The sequence below is a fragment of the Molothrus ater genome, chromosome 3 (assembly GCF_012460135.2).
Source record: "Molothrus ater isolate BHLD 08-10-18 breed brown headed cowbird chromosome 3, BPBGC_Mater_1.1, whole genome shotgun sequence".
Lineage (NCBI taxonomy): Eukaryota > Metazoa > Chordata > Aves > Passeriformes > Icteridae > Molothrus > Molothrus ater.
In genome coordinates this window covers 63,405,782-63,420,361 of record NC_050480.2, presented here as the reverse complement: position 1 = coordinate 63,420,361, position 14,580 = coordinate 63,405,782, and the positions used below count along the sequence as shown (strand labels likewise).

At 33.8% G+C, this 14,580-nt stretch overlaps 1 protein-coding gene across 2 annotated transcripts in view; it reads right to left on the bottom strand.

Moving 5' to 3' along the window:
- TBC1D32 (TBC1 domain family member 32) overlaps positions 1-14,580 on the bottom strand; it is a 74,372-nt gene that overhangs the window by 43,105 nt on the left and 16,687 nt on the right. For both annotated transcript variants that reach the window (XM_036381098.2, XM_054514410.1), the window contains exons 16-23: positions 14,398-14,522; positions 13,278-13,479; positions 9,493-9,575; positions 7,722-7,860; positions 7,128-7,215; positions 5,537-5,655; positions 4,826-4,942; positions 1,271-1,359 (exon numbers count right to left, since the gene is read on the bottom strand). In XM_036381098.2, coding sequence (XP_036236991.1) covers positions 1,271-1,359; positions 4,826-4,942; positions 5,537-5,655; positions 7,128-7,215; positions 7,722-7,860; positions 9,493-9,575; positions 13,278-13,479; positions 14,398-14,522 — 962 coding nt within the window. The remainder of the gene's footprint in view (positions 1-1,270; positions 1,360-4,825; positions 4,943-5,536; positions 5,656-7,127; positions 7,216-7,721; positions 7,861-9,492; positions 9,576-13,277; positions 13,480-14,397; positions 14,523-14,580) is intronic.

Genomic DNA, 14,580 nt, shown 5'->3' with positions numbered 1-14,580 from the left:
AATAAGTCTTAATACTGTAAATCTTGAGTTAGAAGGGACCCATCAGGATCTAGTCCAACTCCTGGCCTGCACCCCTAGGACACCCCAAGAATCACAGCACATGCCTGAGAGTGCTCTCCAAATGCTTTTTTGAACTCTGTCAGGCTTGGTTCTTTTATCACTTACCTGGGAAGCCTTGTTCCAGTGCCCAACCACCCTTTATTTTAAACTGTAAAACATCTCAAAACATCCTAATTAAATCAATGGAAGTTCTGTCAAGTTTTCTATGGAGTCAGTCTAATCCTAAATGAAGAACAATTTTTTTTTTCAAATTTAATCTTAAGACTTCTTATTCTTATATAAACTAGTGATTTCCTCCAAAGCAGCATTTATAACTTCTGATTTCTATGTCAAAATCATATATATCTCCCAACTCCAATCTCTGCCATTGTTCATCTCCGCTATGCTCATCCTTATCAACAAATTGTACTGTATCTTATGGTCATTCATATATAGTATGAAATAATTTAATTGTGATATTAAAGTAAAAACATAGCTGCAAAAAGCTAAGGTTTCAGAACTTAATCAGTTGGGCTATATCTTGCTCAAGCAAGGTAATCAAAGTTTTCCATATTATGAAGTACAATCCAAGAGGTTTTTATTTCAACTGTCAATAATAATTATTTCCCAACAAAACCTGAATTCAAGTATTTATATAGTCATCCTTGGAAAACAGAATAAAAATGCAGAAACTAATTTCTATGTTAAAATTATAAAGCACTGAATATTACAATACATGAGAATAACAGTGTGAGCATCTTTTAAGTGTACCTTTAGGTTCTAGAAATATTTGGAACCAAATGCTACACTCCTTAAACTAGGTTTTTGTGAAATAGGTGATAATTAAACAAATAGTTAAAAAACAATTATAAGTACGGAGAAATTACATAAACCAAAATTACACAAACATAGTAAAAGGAATTTTGGTATTTTGGTGTACAGCGGATATAAAACTTGTTTTTTTACAGTCAAGTAGGCAAAATAACATGCAATTTCTATCACTGCTTCTCATATTACAATATATCCATTTACAGATAATAAGATTAGATCCATCACTGTTCTCATTTTGTAGGCCATTTTTCATTTAATCTTCTTATGGTAAAAAAAGGGGGAATTTCACCATCATACATAATAAAACCCAAACAATGTTATCTTGTCAGAAGTAACACATCCATGCATATTATATCTTATTTAATTAATGTGACCAGAGAATAAAAAACATGCACCTTACCTCAGACCAAATATATGGGATTGTTCATAATTGAATAAGGAATGAATTTTAGCTTCTGAGTTCAAAATTATAAGCCTGTCAATAATATCCTGTCAAAGGAAGAGAAATGTGAAAAACCATGTAGGCATTTATAATTTATGCACATCATAGTTTCATAGGGATATTTACTATTGAATGAAAGCTATTATTAAAACACACACTGAAATTATTTCTGTAACAGGAGGTGTTTTCCACACAAAAGTCAACAGCAAAATTGAAGGCAAAAATGGCAAAACTTTCCTAACCATGTAGCAGGTTAGAAAAAAAAATCTATTAAAAATATAAACATACAAAAAGATCCTTGCATGTCAACTATCCTAGTTCTTCTTTAGCATTAAACCACAAAAAAAGAGTTAAAATTTTTTTTCATGTTTGAAGTGTGTACATGTCTATTTTAATAAAGAGAACGGCACCTCCTTCAGTATAATAACCCTTTTGCACACTGGTTAGTACTACATGCTTCAAGACAGCCATTTAGTCTTGGTTTAACAAGGCTTGCCTCAGATGTTGAGGCTTACACCTTTCATCTTGGAGCATCTCATGTAGCAGACAATGACTTGTGGCTGTTTCCCACTTCTTCCACAAAGCCAACCCAATTATCTTCCCCTCTGGCTCACTGCACACGCAAACTGCTTCTGAAAAAATTATTTGATTAAAAAAACTAAGCAATGAACAAAAACATTGTTCATGTTCAGTGTTGTTATCATGTCAGAGAGAGATTGCTGTGCTATGGTCACAAGAAACAGATTACAAAATCCTTATGAGCTTTATTTAATCTTGATTAAATACGAAGTTTTATTTTCTCCACATTTTAGAAGTACAGTTTCACAGACAGCAGAGGGAGTTATTATTCACCTAATTAGATCAATGAGTCATTCAATAAGATATGAAGGTAAAGTAAGACCCATACTTTAATGAAATTAACAAAAGCTCTGGTTTTCAACAGAGAAAAGTAAAAATCATGAGTAAAACTCACAATAGAAAAAAAAACCAAAGTCTAGAACTTTTCAAATTAAACTGTCTTCATAGAATGTACCCTTTAAAATACAGTAAAAGCATACTTTTCCTATTAGATTTCTGGTGCATTGGGAGAGACAGCTTTTTCCACATAGTATATTTACAATAAAATTCTCAATTAAAAAACTCAACTTGGATCTCAAGGCTGTTCATAAAATTGACAATGCAAGCAATTGATTTGTTTGGGAATTAAGATTTTTTCAGATATCCGTGCATACAAAGAGTTAAATGCTAAGGGATATTTCTCGGGCATTATGTTCCTGCTCTCATTTATAAATCAAAGCTTGGAGCTACAAAAGAGTACAAAGAGCAGGCACAGTGAGAGGACTACTGAGAAAGGAGACTAAGCTCTATTTGGGATTTTAGGAAGGAAGATAATGAACAAGGTCTAACACAGGATTACATGCAAAAAATGTGGGGACAGATTTTCACTGCTCAGCTACAGAGCATAGCTCAAACATTACAGGTCAGATGTCATCTACTTTGAATATCTAAGACAAACCATCTAAGATTCTCTAGAATCACTGAAGAAAATCACCTTCTCTAATGCCTTTCAAAGCTACAGGTCTAGAGGGTACCTTCCAAACTAGATTCCCCTGAATATATACGCTGCAGAAACCCTCAAAGACTGGAGACAGGCAGAAAATCCTCATTTATGTGTTCCATTCTCTAAAATAATTTTACATGCCAAACACAGCAAAGAGAAATCTTACATGTATTAAGAATAATTTCCCTAAGGGCACAAATGAAAACCTCATTAGTCTACAGTTAAAAGTTGTAAAAGTTGTTACCAACTATCACTATTTTCACTTGTTATCAACTGATAATCTGTTCAATCAATGATACAGCTAGTCAGATAAAAATATAAAGGAGGTAAAAATGTTTAAATCCTGGGTATTCAAGAAATAAAGGATATACCAAAATGATTAAGTTCTGTGCGTTAGCAAACATAGTTTAGCCATAAACAAGTCACATTCCGTGGCAACACGACACAATTCAAAAGGAGAGAAAAAATAAGGCACACAAAGCTGGTTAGGTCTTCCAAGCAAACCTTCCAATGGAACAGAAGTTGCTTTTACTTTGCTTCTTGTAGTTATATCCAGTCAAAATCTTTTACCTTTTGCTTTCTGGAATCACTGCCCCAAAACATAGTCGTTACAAATCTGTATCTCTTCTTAACTTCAGAAGTTTTCTGAGTACTTAGACTCAGCCATTATATGTTAAACTAACATTAGAGGATCTCACAATTTCCTTTCTGCTAACTACATAATCTTGGATGCCTATCTTACATATCAAGGTGTAGCTTGGATGGCTAGGCCCACAAAACCCACTGCTGCACAGTAGTTAACTGAGACAAACCTCATCCAAAATATCTTTATCTCCTCAGGGAACTTTGAAGAATTGTATCAGTATTGGCATTTCAAGAAACCTAGAAAATTTCATAAAAATACTCAACTGCCTCTAAAGCTAAAATAACACCAGCTTTCAAAAGCTGCAAAAATCCTTCTTGAGATCTACCACAATTTGAATGCTCTCAAATACTTATGATTTTCAGCATACATCTATCTTCCTCACTCTGAGTTCCTTAAAAAACTTGGTAACTGAACAAAGCTATCCATTGCTGAATGCGCCAGCATTGAGTGGATTGGAAAAATGAAATTTGTCATGCAATTTCCTCTTGAAATCATCATAACAGTATTGCAAAAAAGAGCCCCAAAATACCTTCCAAACCTAATATACACTATTATGATAAACTTTGTCTAAACAACTTAAAATATCACCAATCCAGAGCCTATGCTAGACAAACACTTCAACATAACAGCAATTTAAAGTACTAACTCATTAGGGAAAAAATCTGATTTTAAGTGCCACACAAGGTCACAAATTGTCTGTGCTTTGTAGATGAGAAGAAAGCCATAATTGACTGCAGTAGAATGATTGAATACAAAATAATACTAAATACAGAAATGGTGAAGCTATTTCTCTGAAGTATGTCTTAATCAGTAGCTTTCCAATTACTGATTTTTTCCTTTGTGTGAATTATGTGTCCTATTAAAAATAGCCTGAGGTATGAGGCTTTTGTGTTTTCATTTTGTTTTGGTTTTTTTCTTTTAGTCTTTTTAAATCCACAGCTGGTGTGATAGAGCAATGCTGTATAAAGTACAGGTATACATATTTTCCAACATTTTCCCATATGCAACTGTATGCACATATAAACATGATTATTTATGTTACTTTTTTTCTGTGAAAAAACACAAGTCAAGAAAGATGATCTTTAAATTAGGCATCAAAATTTATATTACCTTTAAGATTTCAAAATGAAAATTTAGGTTCATATGAAGTGATATGTGCATATACTGCCCTCATGCTGTTTATAATACAAAATGCAGAAAAATTCAAAATCTTTCAATAGGAAAAAAAAACTTACTCTTTTATAACAAAAACATTTTCTCAGGTAAGAATGTCTTCACAGAATTATTTTTCCTTCAAAATACTTACAATTATATCTGTGGGTACTTCACGGAATGAGTACGTGGGTTTATTTGGTATATCTCGTTTACTCAGGAGCTCAAAAACTGCTGGGTAAGTGAGCAAGTTTACCAGAAACAAAAATGACTAGAGAAAGAAAAAAAGGAGGGACAACAGGGAATATTAATCTGTTAAGCACAACCGAGTAAGTGTTAGCAATTATTTGCAATCTACATTAACTTTGTTCTCATCCTTTACAGGCTGACCTTAACATAAATAGACCTGTTGAAAATAAGACTGCATACCTGGTAGGCATCTGTATAATCTAAAAGGGCAGTAGTGTATGAAATATCTATTACCTATCATATGGTACATAAAATTTTGAAAATTACAGTATTTCATTACCACTTAATTCTAAAATCTTGAGATAAAGAATAATCTAAAATCTAAAATTCCTGATTTTATTACAGTAATCTGGACATAAACTGATGGCCAGCACTTAAGACTTCATTTTGCCATGATTTTTATTCATTATTTCATAGTAAATCCTTGGCATTGTGAACAGCCATGCAACATAAGAATCCTGTATCAGTCATGATTTAACTAGTGTATTATACCAATTTTGACACATGTGCCAAGAAGCAGGTATAATAAAAATTTACAGAAAGGTATGTGTCTTCCTATCTGAACCACAGCACTGTTTCTTTCCATACAAAAACATAAGTTTAAATCATTTCTCACCTTCTGACAACTTTGGTCAATAGGGTCAACTGGAGTAGATTTGGGTTGGATTATTCTCAAATCATCTTTTCCACATTCCAAAAGAGCCCATAATTCAGTTACAAGTGCCTTTATAAAGCCTAAAACAAATGTTTGTTCTAATAATGAGTTTCATGTTAGAAATATTTTACACCACAATTCTAACCAAGATTTGTAAAATTCTCTATACTGAAGACTGAAATTTCACCACACAGATTGCCTTAGGGTTACTATCCCTGCTATTCTCAATCCTTTAGTCCAAACTACCTTTCTAGAGCAGTTTGCTTATGTTCAATCTACAGTCTGCACCAATGGCTTCCAAAGGCTATTACACTAGAGTAGAACTATATTCATATATCTTCTATGTAAATGAGCTTCTGACCTTCTTTAAAAAGTTAATTGCAATGGATTAAGGCTTAGCTAGTATTGTCTCTGTGGTTCTAAAAATACAGATTCACTATTACTCATAAATAAATTATAACAGACCACAATGAAAAGGACTAGAAAAACCCCAACTTTTAGAGAAGCACTACTAGCTGAATTTAAATTGTTAAAATTTAAAATGTTAAATATTTAAATAGAATAGGAAAGAGCCCTCTAACTCTGAAATCTTCAAATGTAAGGGTTGAAAATCAATGCTGATTATTTTTGGTATATCATTTGTCTCTGATGCCAAAGGGCATAAAAGGGACTTAAGAAGCAATTTGGCTGAAAACCTTACAACAGGACAGATGGGTAAGTCCTCAGTGGATCTGCTCCCTGCTTTGTGAAAAATCCCAGAGGCATAAATAGCAACTAACTGAGAAACCAATCAGTTTCCTTGACTGGCAGAATTTGCCTGCCTTTCTGGCAGTCTTTCAGTCAACACCAGCCCCTTCTAGATACTCAGAGAGACGATTTGCAACTTTTGTACCTCATGGACTTCCTTAGCAGCTTAAGACATTACCTTCATTATATTGATGAGATTCTAATTTTAATATAATGGCTACCTGGACTGTTGATGATATGGTAACAGTTGGGTTATCTGAGATTGACTCTGAAGGGACTTTGTCCGAATTGACAATTCTTCTCACATCACAATCTCTTTTACATCTCATTAATGTGTAGCTTCACCTATGACATTCAGGCCCTTGCAGTTCCTCACCCTTTAAGCAGTCAGTAACCATGGAAATGTACATAAAAATTACAGACATCAACAGTTATTAATTCTGATCTGCAGATCAATAAGAAGCACCTGCTTCTTATTTAAATTTATTTTTAAACAGTACAGATGTCTTCACACACATACAGGAAATTTCTGTAAATCCAAACTAGTGAAGTAAAGATTTTGATAATATCAGAAGGAAAAATAAAACAAACCCTAAAATTCTGCATCAAGATTAATGAATGACTTAAAAGCTTGAGAGAATTAATTTCCATCAAGAAATAAGTAACAAATATTTAGGAGTTTTTGTTAATATTTTGTAATAATTTTACACAGTTGATCTTTTTTTAACATCTTTCCCACTGTCTTTTTTCAAAATGAAGGACTACAGCATGCAATTATTCATAATAACATCATCCTGCAGTTTACCTGAATTCTGCAGAGACACTGCAGCCATTGGTGCTGTTGCCATTTGTGTAACAATGATTCTATTACCAAAATCTTCATATTCATTTGTCTGTTGATAAGAAGTATAAACGTGCAGTGTTAGTTATTCAGAAGACATGAAACTCTCAAATGATCTCTTAAATATTGATCTTTCTTACACTTGTTTACAGAATTTAATCAAATTTATGTTTAGACTTGAACAATTCATAGATATTTTCCTCTACAGACTTACCAGGGTCAGATTCCTAACCAAACATCTTTCTCAAGTATTTATAAAAATTTAAACACAAAATACTGTGGGTGAGACATGCAATATGAGCAAATAAAACCATTAGTATTACAATGTTTTTGTACACATAGCGTAGGATGACTTTGGCATTACTTTTTTGCACATTATCTGACTAAAACAGCACATTATCTGATTTTTTGTTTGTATTTCAAGCTTTGTCTAGCATATCTAGATTTCAACATGACCTACCAACATTGTATAAGAAAATTTGCACTTAGAAGAAAAAAAAGTTTCTAGCATTTCAAACTTTACAGTAAAAAGTAAACTACAAGGACTGCAATGCTTACCTGGATTTTTTTTGATAAACTGTTAAACATAAAGTTCACACAGTCATTCATGGCATCTGTACTATGAAGCAGAAATAGTCCTTTGGGTGTGGTAGAAAAATTTAGCAAGGCATCTAACAAAGTCTCTTCCCATAACAAGCTGCAAGAGTAACAAAATAGTAATTAAAAACTATATGTAAATAGCATGGGAAAAAAGAAAAAAGTACAATTCCTAGCTTTGAAAAACAACAGTACTTTACTCACTGTACTCTATGCTTAATTTATAAGCTTATGTTAGATTTAAAAAAGCATTTGGGGAAAAAGATAATATAGCAGACTGCATTTTATGTGAACATTCAAACTCAGTGTGGCAAACCTAAAGTTATGTAGGAGCACAGAAGAGAGAGATAAAGTAAAGGGGAACCCAAAAGATATCCCTGTGATATCCCTAAACATATCTATGACTTACAGTCTGACTTATACAGTCTTAAGATATTAACATGGCAGTTACATGTTGGCAAAACAAGCACAGAGTTTCTCAACAATGTAAAAACATATGAGGGACTCACATTTGAGGAGCTAAAGGTTCCTACAAGAACTTGGTACGGAATTATGAAGAAAGGTGCTATATTTACACAATAGCTTCACATAATAAGAGCAGTAAATGGAAAATCAACATTGTCCTGAATTTTCAGACTCCCAAATACTCATGTATTTCTCATCTTAATGAGTATAAACTTCTATAAAAGGACATTAAGTTTCAGTATAAAAGGAAGGACATCATTCACTTGGTATCAGCCAAAATGCTGCCAATCTTGCTACATAATATTTTTGAAGGTATAAATATGATTCAGCAGAACAACATTTTAAATTAGCACCACATAAAAAGCGTAAGATAGACAGCTATTTTGTTCTGTGCTTTCTAACTCACATTTTGCTCTAACCAAATACTTTAGTCAGAGAGAATCAACTATAAGTCAATTTTACATATATTAGACACCACTCTCTAAGCCAAGGAAGTTCTCAAAGGCCAGGAAGAATTTTGTAGCTCTACTGAGACCTATGCTAGGATAGTTTCTCTACCTACCACTATCCCTTTGGCAAAAAAGACTGTCCTGGGTTTGGCTAGGATAGAATGTGTTTTCTTCTAAGTAGCTCGTAAAGTGCTGTTTTTTGGATTTAGGACAAGAATAAGGTTGGTAACACACTGATATTTTAGTTGTTGCCAAGTAGCACTTCTCAGAGTGAAGAACTTTCCAGTTTCCCATTCTCTGCAAGTGAGCAGGTACACAAGTAACCATGAGAGAGCACAACCAGGAGAGCTGAGCCAAACTGGCCAAGGGGATATTCCATAGCATGGGAAGTCATGCTTAGTACATAAACTGCAGGGAGCTGGCCAGGAAGTTGGCCAAAATCACTGTTAAGAGATGAACTGGGCATCAGTCAGAGGCTATGGAGCAATTGAGTTGTGTGTCATTTGTTTCTCTTGTGTGCTACTTCTCTCTCTACTTTTCATTACTATTAATGTTATCATTACTATTAGGAGCATTGCTATTATTAGTATTACTATATTTGACTTTGTTTAAATTATTAGACTGTTTGTATCTCAACCCTTTTTTTTTTTCCAATTCCCCTCTCCATGCTATTGGGATGCAAATGGCTGTGCAGTATTTAGTTGCCAGCTGGCATCAAACTACAACAAAGACATGGGGTTGCAAGATGTTTCAATTGTAATTAAAGCAGCAGTTTGTGTTCACACTCATACATGTGTGTAAATTAAGTACCAAGTTACCTGGTTTTTGATTCTTGACTTATTGATGAAGTGGAGTCTGCATCAGTTACAGGAGTAGGTACTCTTTCTGAAAGCAAACTTGTCTGTAAAACAAAACCAAATAAACACCTCCTTAATATTGATGCAGGACGTACCCCTGCTAGGGACTGCCATGCAGTGACTCCAACATTCAGAAGGCTGAACAATTGCTTTATTAAGCTATACTATACTATACTACTATACTTAACTATATTCAAGAAAAAAAAACCATGACCCTTTTTCAGACAGTCATGATGCAGCTTTGACCTAATTGGTCAATCAGTCAAAACAACCAACACCAGTGTCCAATTAAGAAATCACTTTAGGCAAACTATCTCCATAACACATTCCACATGTGCCAAACAACAGGAGCAGCAAATAGAGATAAGATTGTTTTCTCTTCTTTCTCTTAGCTTTCTCACTGCCTTCCCTAGGAGAAATCCTGGCAAGGTTGTGCCTGATGCTCTCTGTGAAGAGAGCTGCGGCCACACCTTAATGTTTAATTACAGCATTTTTAAACTCCAGATCTAATTCATTCTCTTGTTATATACAAAAGACAAAAAACCACAGTGCTCCGGTAATAGTCCAGTCTTTGGTACAGAATACACTATTCCTTTATATTGTTTTTATTCCAGAAAAGCTTATTTTTTTACTTCTTCCTTGGTATAGACAATTGTAAAGCTAGTACATTTTAAATTTTTTTATTAGAATTCTTAAATAAACCTCTTTATTTTCCAAGTGGAGACTCCCAAATCAAAAACTGGTATTTAAAAGTAAAGAAGGAACGAAAGAAAAAATTGTAACACAGCTCTTTACTCTGTTTCTGTCACAGATAATGGAAATAACAGCCTCTGAAGTCACCATGCCAAACTTATTAATTCTGCCACTTTTTATTTTATTTATTTATAAATTATATAAATTTATCTATATTGATATGGGTGTCATTGGAGTTACAGACATAAATATATACATATTTTTATATTCAAACATTTAAATTATATTTTAAAATAACTGGCATGAAAATGCATATTCAAATTTATTTCAGTTGTTTTATGTTTATGGGATAAAAAGCAAATTAAACCATTGAAATAAAAGTGAGAAGGTATTAATTTACTACCTTATAAATGTGATGCAAAAATCAACAAAAGCCTATTCTATTAACTAGTCAATCATACTAGATCTGTTGTTCCTCTTTTATTATCATCTTTATAAATTCTCTCTCAGAATTTAATCAGTATCTGCTGAGAAAAAAACAATTTCTTTGTCCATCAGTCTTAAAACTCCAGGAGCCATGTAAAAGAAAAGGATACAAATTACCAGTCCCGCCATTAAAAAACTGACACTTCAGATTGGAAAGAATCCATCATAGTCCACTGGTTTTGCTACACTATAATGGCATGATATTTTATAAACTTCTATAAATGGCATGATATTCTATAAACTTAAATGGCATGATATTTTATAAACTTCAGGTGTTTTAAAATTGAAAAATGAAAGAAAATACTTTTAAAAGTAGTAAGAGGATGGAGTTGACTTTCCTGTAATAGCTTGTTGAGTCTTGAAGTAAAGAATATATTGATTCTACTTCAGTTTATATCTGACTACCAAAGTGAAGTGAAGAAATAGCATTTTGTAGGGTAAACTTTGTTTTCACTTAACACATTCAGTCTACTTATCTTCTACATGTCAAGACAATTTGTCTAAATTATGTTCTATACCTTAATAAGGGATTTTAACATGGAAAGAAGTCTTTTGTACAAAGTGTAAATGCTGTGTTTTTTAGAGGAAATAACTGGAAATGCCCATCAAAGCTTTTAACACTCTGGCCTGTGATAAACATTAAATAGAGTAAGAGGCTAGTTGGAGTAAGACTGACAAGTTACACAATAGGAAAGCATCAAAAAAAGATTGCTGAGTTACGTAAATTACAGCATGGAACTAAGTGAACTAAGCTCCTTAATTCAATAAAAATCCTCAGGTTTTCAATGCAAGGAATAACATAAGTTTCAAAACCAACATTCTTTGATGAGAAGCAGAATTTATAGTGATATAATTATGATTTTTAGTAATAATACATTTTATTTTCAAGACAATGTATGTATGGCTTCGTGGCAACATTAATATATGAAACAGTGAGAAATACCCTCAAACTGGTGATTTAAGTACCTTCTATTCATGTTCTCCCTTCTGGTATTTTCTGCCTTAGTTTACATTGTGACTGTATTTTTAAAATATCTCATCATAATAAAAGCATACAGTAGAAGCATACAAGAAGGAAGAAAAGCTCTTCCATTCTTTTTCCCTTGCATTCATTTTCCCTCCCACTTCCTTGCCTCCAGAAAAAAAACAAATTTAGTCTTTTAGTCCATTCTTTGTTCCAGCTTGATCTGATCCCAAAGATATAAAAAGATAGTCCTATTTTTCAGGGTAAAGTGAATAACACTGCTAGACTTTGGTTGTCCACTATGAGTCCTAATACCTACAGTTTAAATATGCTTTCAGTTAAGCTGGAAGCCAAAGTTGAAGATTTGTTTGCCACCTTTACCTAAATTGTGCCAATGTTATTTTAATGATTCAAATGTTGGGATTTGCTTCCCTGTGAACTTTTGAAAACTGCATTTGCAGGATCTGCCATCATTTCTCCATCTTAAGTAATTTTTTACAATACACAAGGATTTTCACACTGCATGTCACTTTTAGAACAATGAAAATAGAACTGATGATGATGAGGGACTGGAGCATCATTCATGAAGCAAGGCTGAGAGAGATGGGCCTGTTCAGCCTTGAGAAGAGATGACTGAGAGGGGATCTCATCAATATCTGTCACTATCTGAAAGGAGGGTATCAAGAGGAGGGATTCAGGCTCTTCTCAGTGGTGCCAAGCAACAGGACAAGAGGCAATGGGAAGAAACTGATGCACAAAAAGTTCTACCTGAACATGAGAAAGAACTTCTTTACTGTGCGGGTGAATGAGCACTAGACCAGATTCCCCAGAGAGGTTGTGGAGTCTCCCCCACTGGAGATACTCAAGAACCCTCTGGACATAATCCTGTGCCATGTGCTATAGGATTACCCTGCTTGAGCAGGGAGGTTGGACCAGTAGACCCACTGTTGTCCCTTCCCATCTTACCCATTCTGTGATTCTGTGATAACAGAAAGCAAAATACACAGAACTGTTGGATCCAAGCTCTTTCATGTAGAAAAAACACTGGACTAGCAATCAAATTGAAGTTAAAGTACAGAATCTAAGCTTCATAACAAATTCATGTACTCAGGTAAGACAAAAACTCCTGCCTGGCACTTTTCACTATGGTCTCTAGAGAATATTTCAATGTCACCTCACTACTTAACAAATAAGTGCGATCTGCTTTTTTTTTCTCTCACCTGACACAAACCAGCTTAACTAAAAATTGATAAGAGCACATCTCAGGAGTATTTTCTTCAAAATATCCCAAACCAAGAATGAAGGCAAGATCTGTGGTGGTCAGTGGTTATCATGACATCGAGTGATTTCTGCCATTAAGGACAATGAATGACAGGCCTACCAATACACCAGAAGTTCCTGTTTTAATCTTAGGTATAGAAGGTCTCAAATTAAATTTCTGCTAGGTTCACATTCAGAAGGAAAATTTGCAAGTAGAACTTAATGTTTACAACATTTTCAAGTACTATTTAACTGCTTAAAAATAATTAACCTATAAGAACAACTATTAACAAGCTGAACCTCTCACAGTAAGATTTTTTCCCAATCCAAAAGCAAAATTTACCTTTCTCCAGGCTTCTGCAATAGATTCATGCAAGCCATAAGGAATTAGCATCTGCAGGCCTTCACAAGTTCTGTACATTTGACGGCATACAAAAATGAAAGCTCCTTTAACAACTGGCATAAACTCAGATCCAGATAAAAGAGAAATGTCATCATGAAGAAGTTTCTTTGTGAACTGAACAAGTACATGAGCAGCTGTAGGACTAAAAATAAAATAATGCATTTAAAATTTTGTTTTGTAGTAAGCCTTGAAACAGATCCTCTGACTAAACTTATTTAAAATTTTTTGGGGAAAAGAAGCTACGGAAAGAGACTATGACCCACTACAGAGGGACAAACTATGTTAGAATTTGTAACACCAGTTAGAAGAAAAGAAACTTACAGAAAGTGATGTCACCTTGGCAAATAGTTCTATGCAATGCAAAAATACATCCATTGCCTTCCACACAACCCACAGGACCATGAACTACACAGACTCTAGGTTTTATAGGAGTCCACTTGGGAAGACAACTTGGAGATTTCTCCACTTATAAGATGTACATGCCAAACTTTTCATGACCTGCAGCTTTGCTATTTTCAAAGGCTCATCTCAGTTTTACTGCTGTTAGAAGTTTTAGCATCAGCTAAGTATATTCCACACATATGAATACACTGATCTTAAGTTAGGTACCGTGTTACACATGGCAGCTTCCTATACAAGATCTGTCCCTACTAGATGTACTGAAATGTGAATGCTACATTAAATGTATTCTTTCAATAAATTTAGTTAGTTTAAATACTTATTCTAAAATCAAACAAAGAAAATTGAAGAAGAGAGGCCTTTGGTCTGAAAAGTAACATTACAAGTATAATGGAACTATATTCAGAGAAAGGAAAGCTCTCACATGAAGAAAAAACATTAAAATCTCCCTTATTACTAGTATTTCTTTACATTGTTATTTCATCTGGTTCAACACATAAATATCTCCCTCATACATTCTATAAAACATTTACTACTTTAATTTATAATCAGATATTTTACTCAAACAAAACGTACCACGTTATAGATAAATGAAAGATGACAAAACGAGTCTCATAAGAGCAATGTAATTCACTGAAGTGCTCACTAATGCCACTCTTACCTGTCTTTGGCATTTTTTTCATTTTCTCCATAAAGAAGAAGAGAAAGACCATCTTCTGAAGCAGCAATCCTTGCCAAAATATCAGCTACATCAAGTAAAGTAGTTTCAAGGCAGTTGATATACACCTATTTGGAAGAAGGGAAAAAAAAAGAAGCTTCAAATTCAATGGTTTTGTGAAAGCTA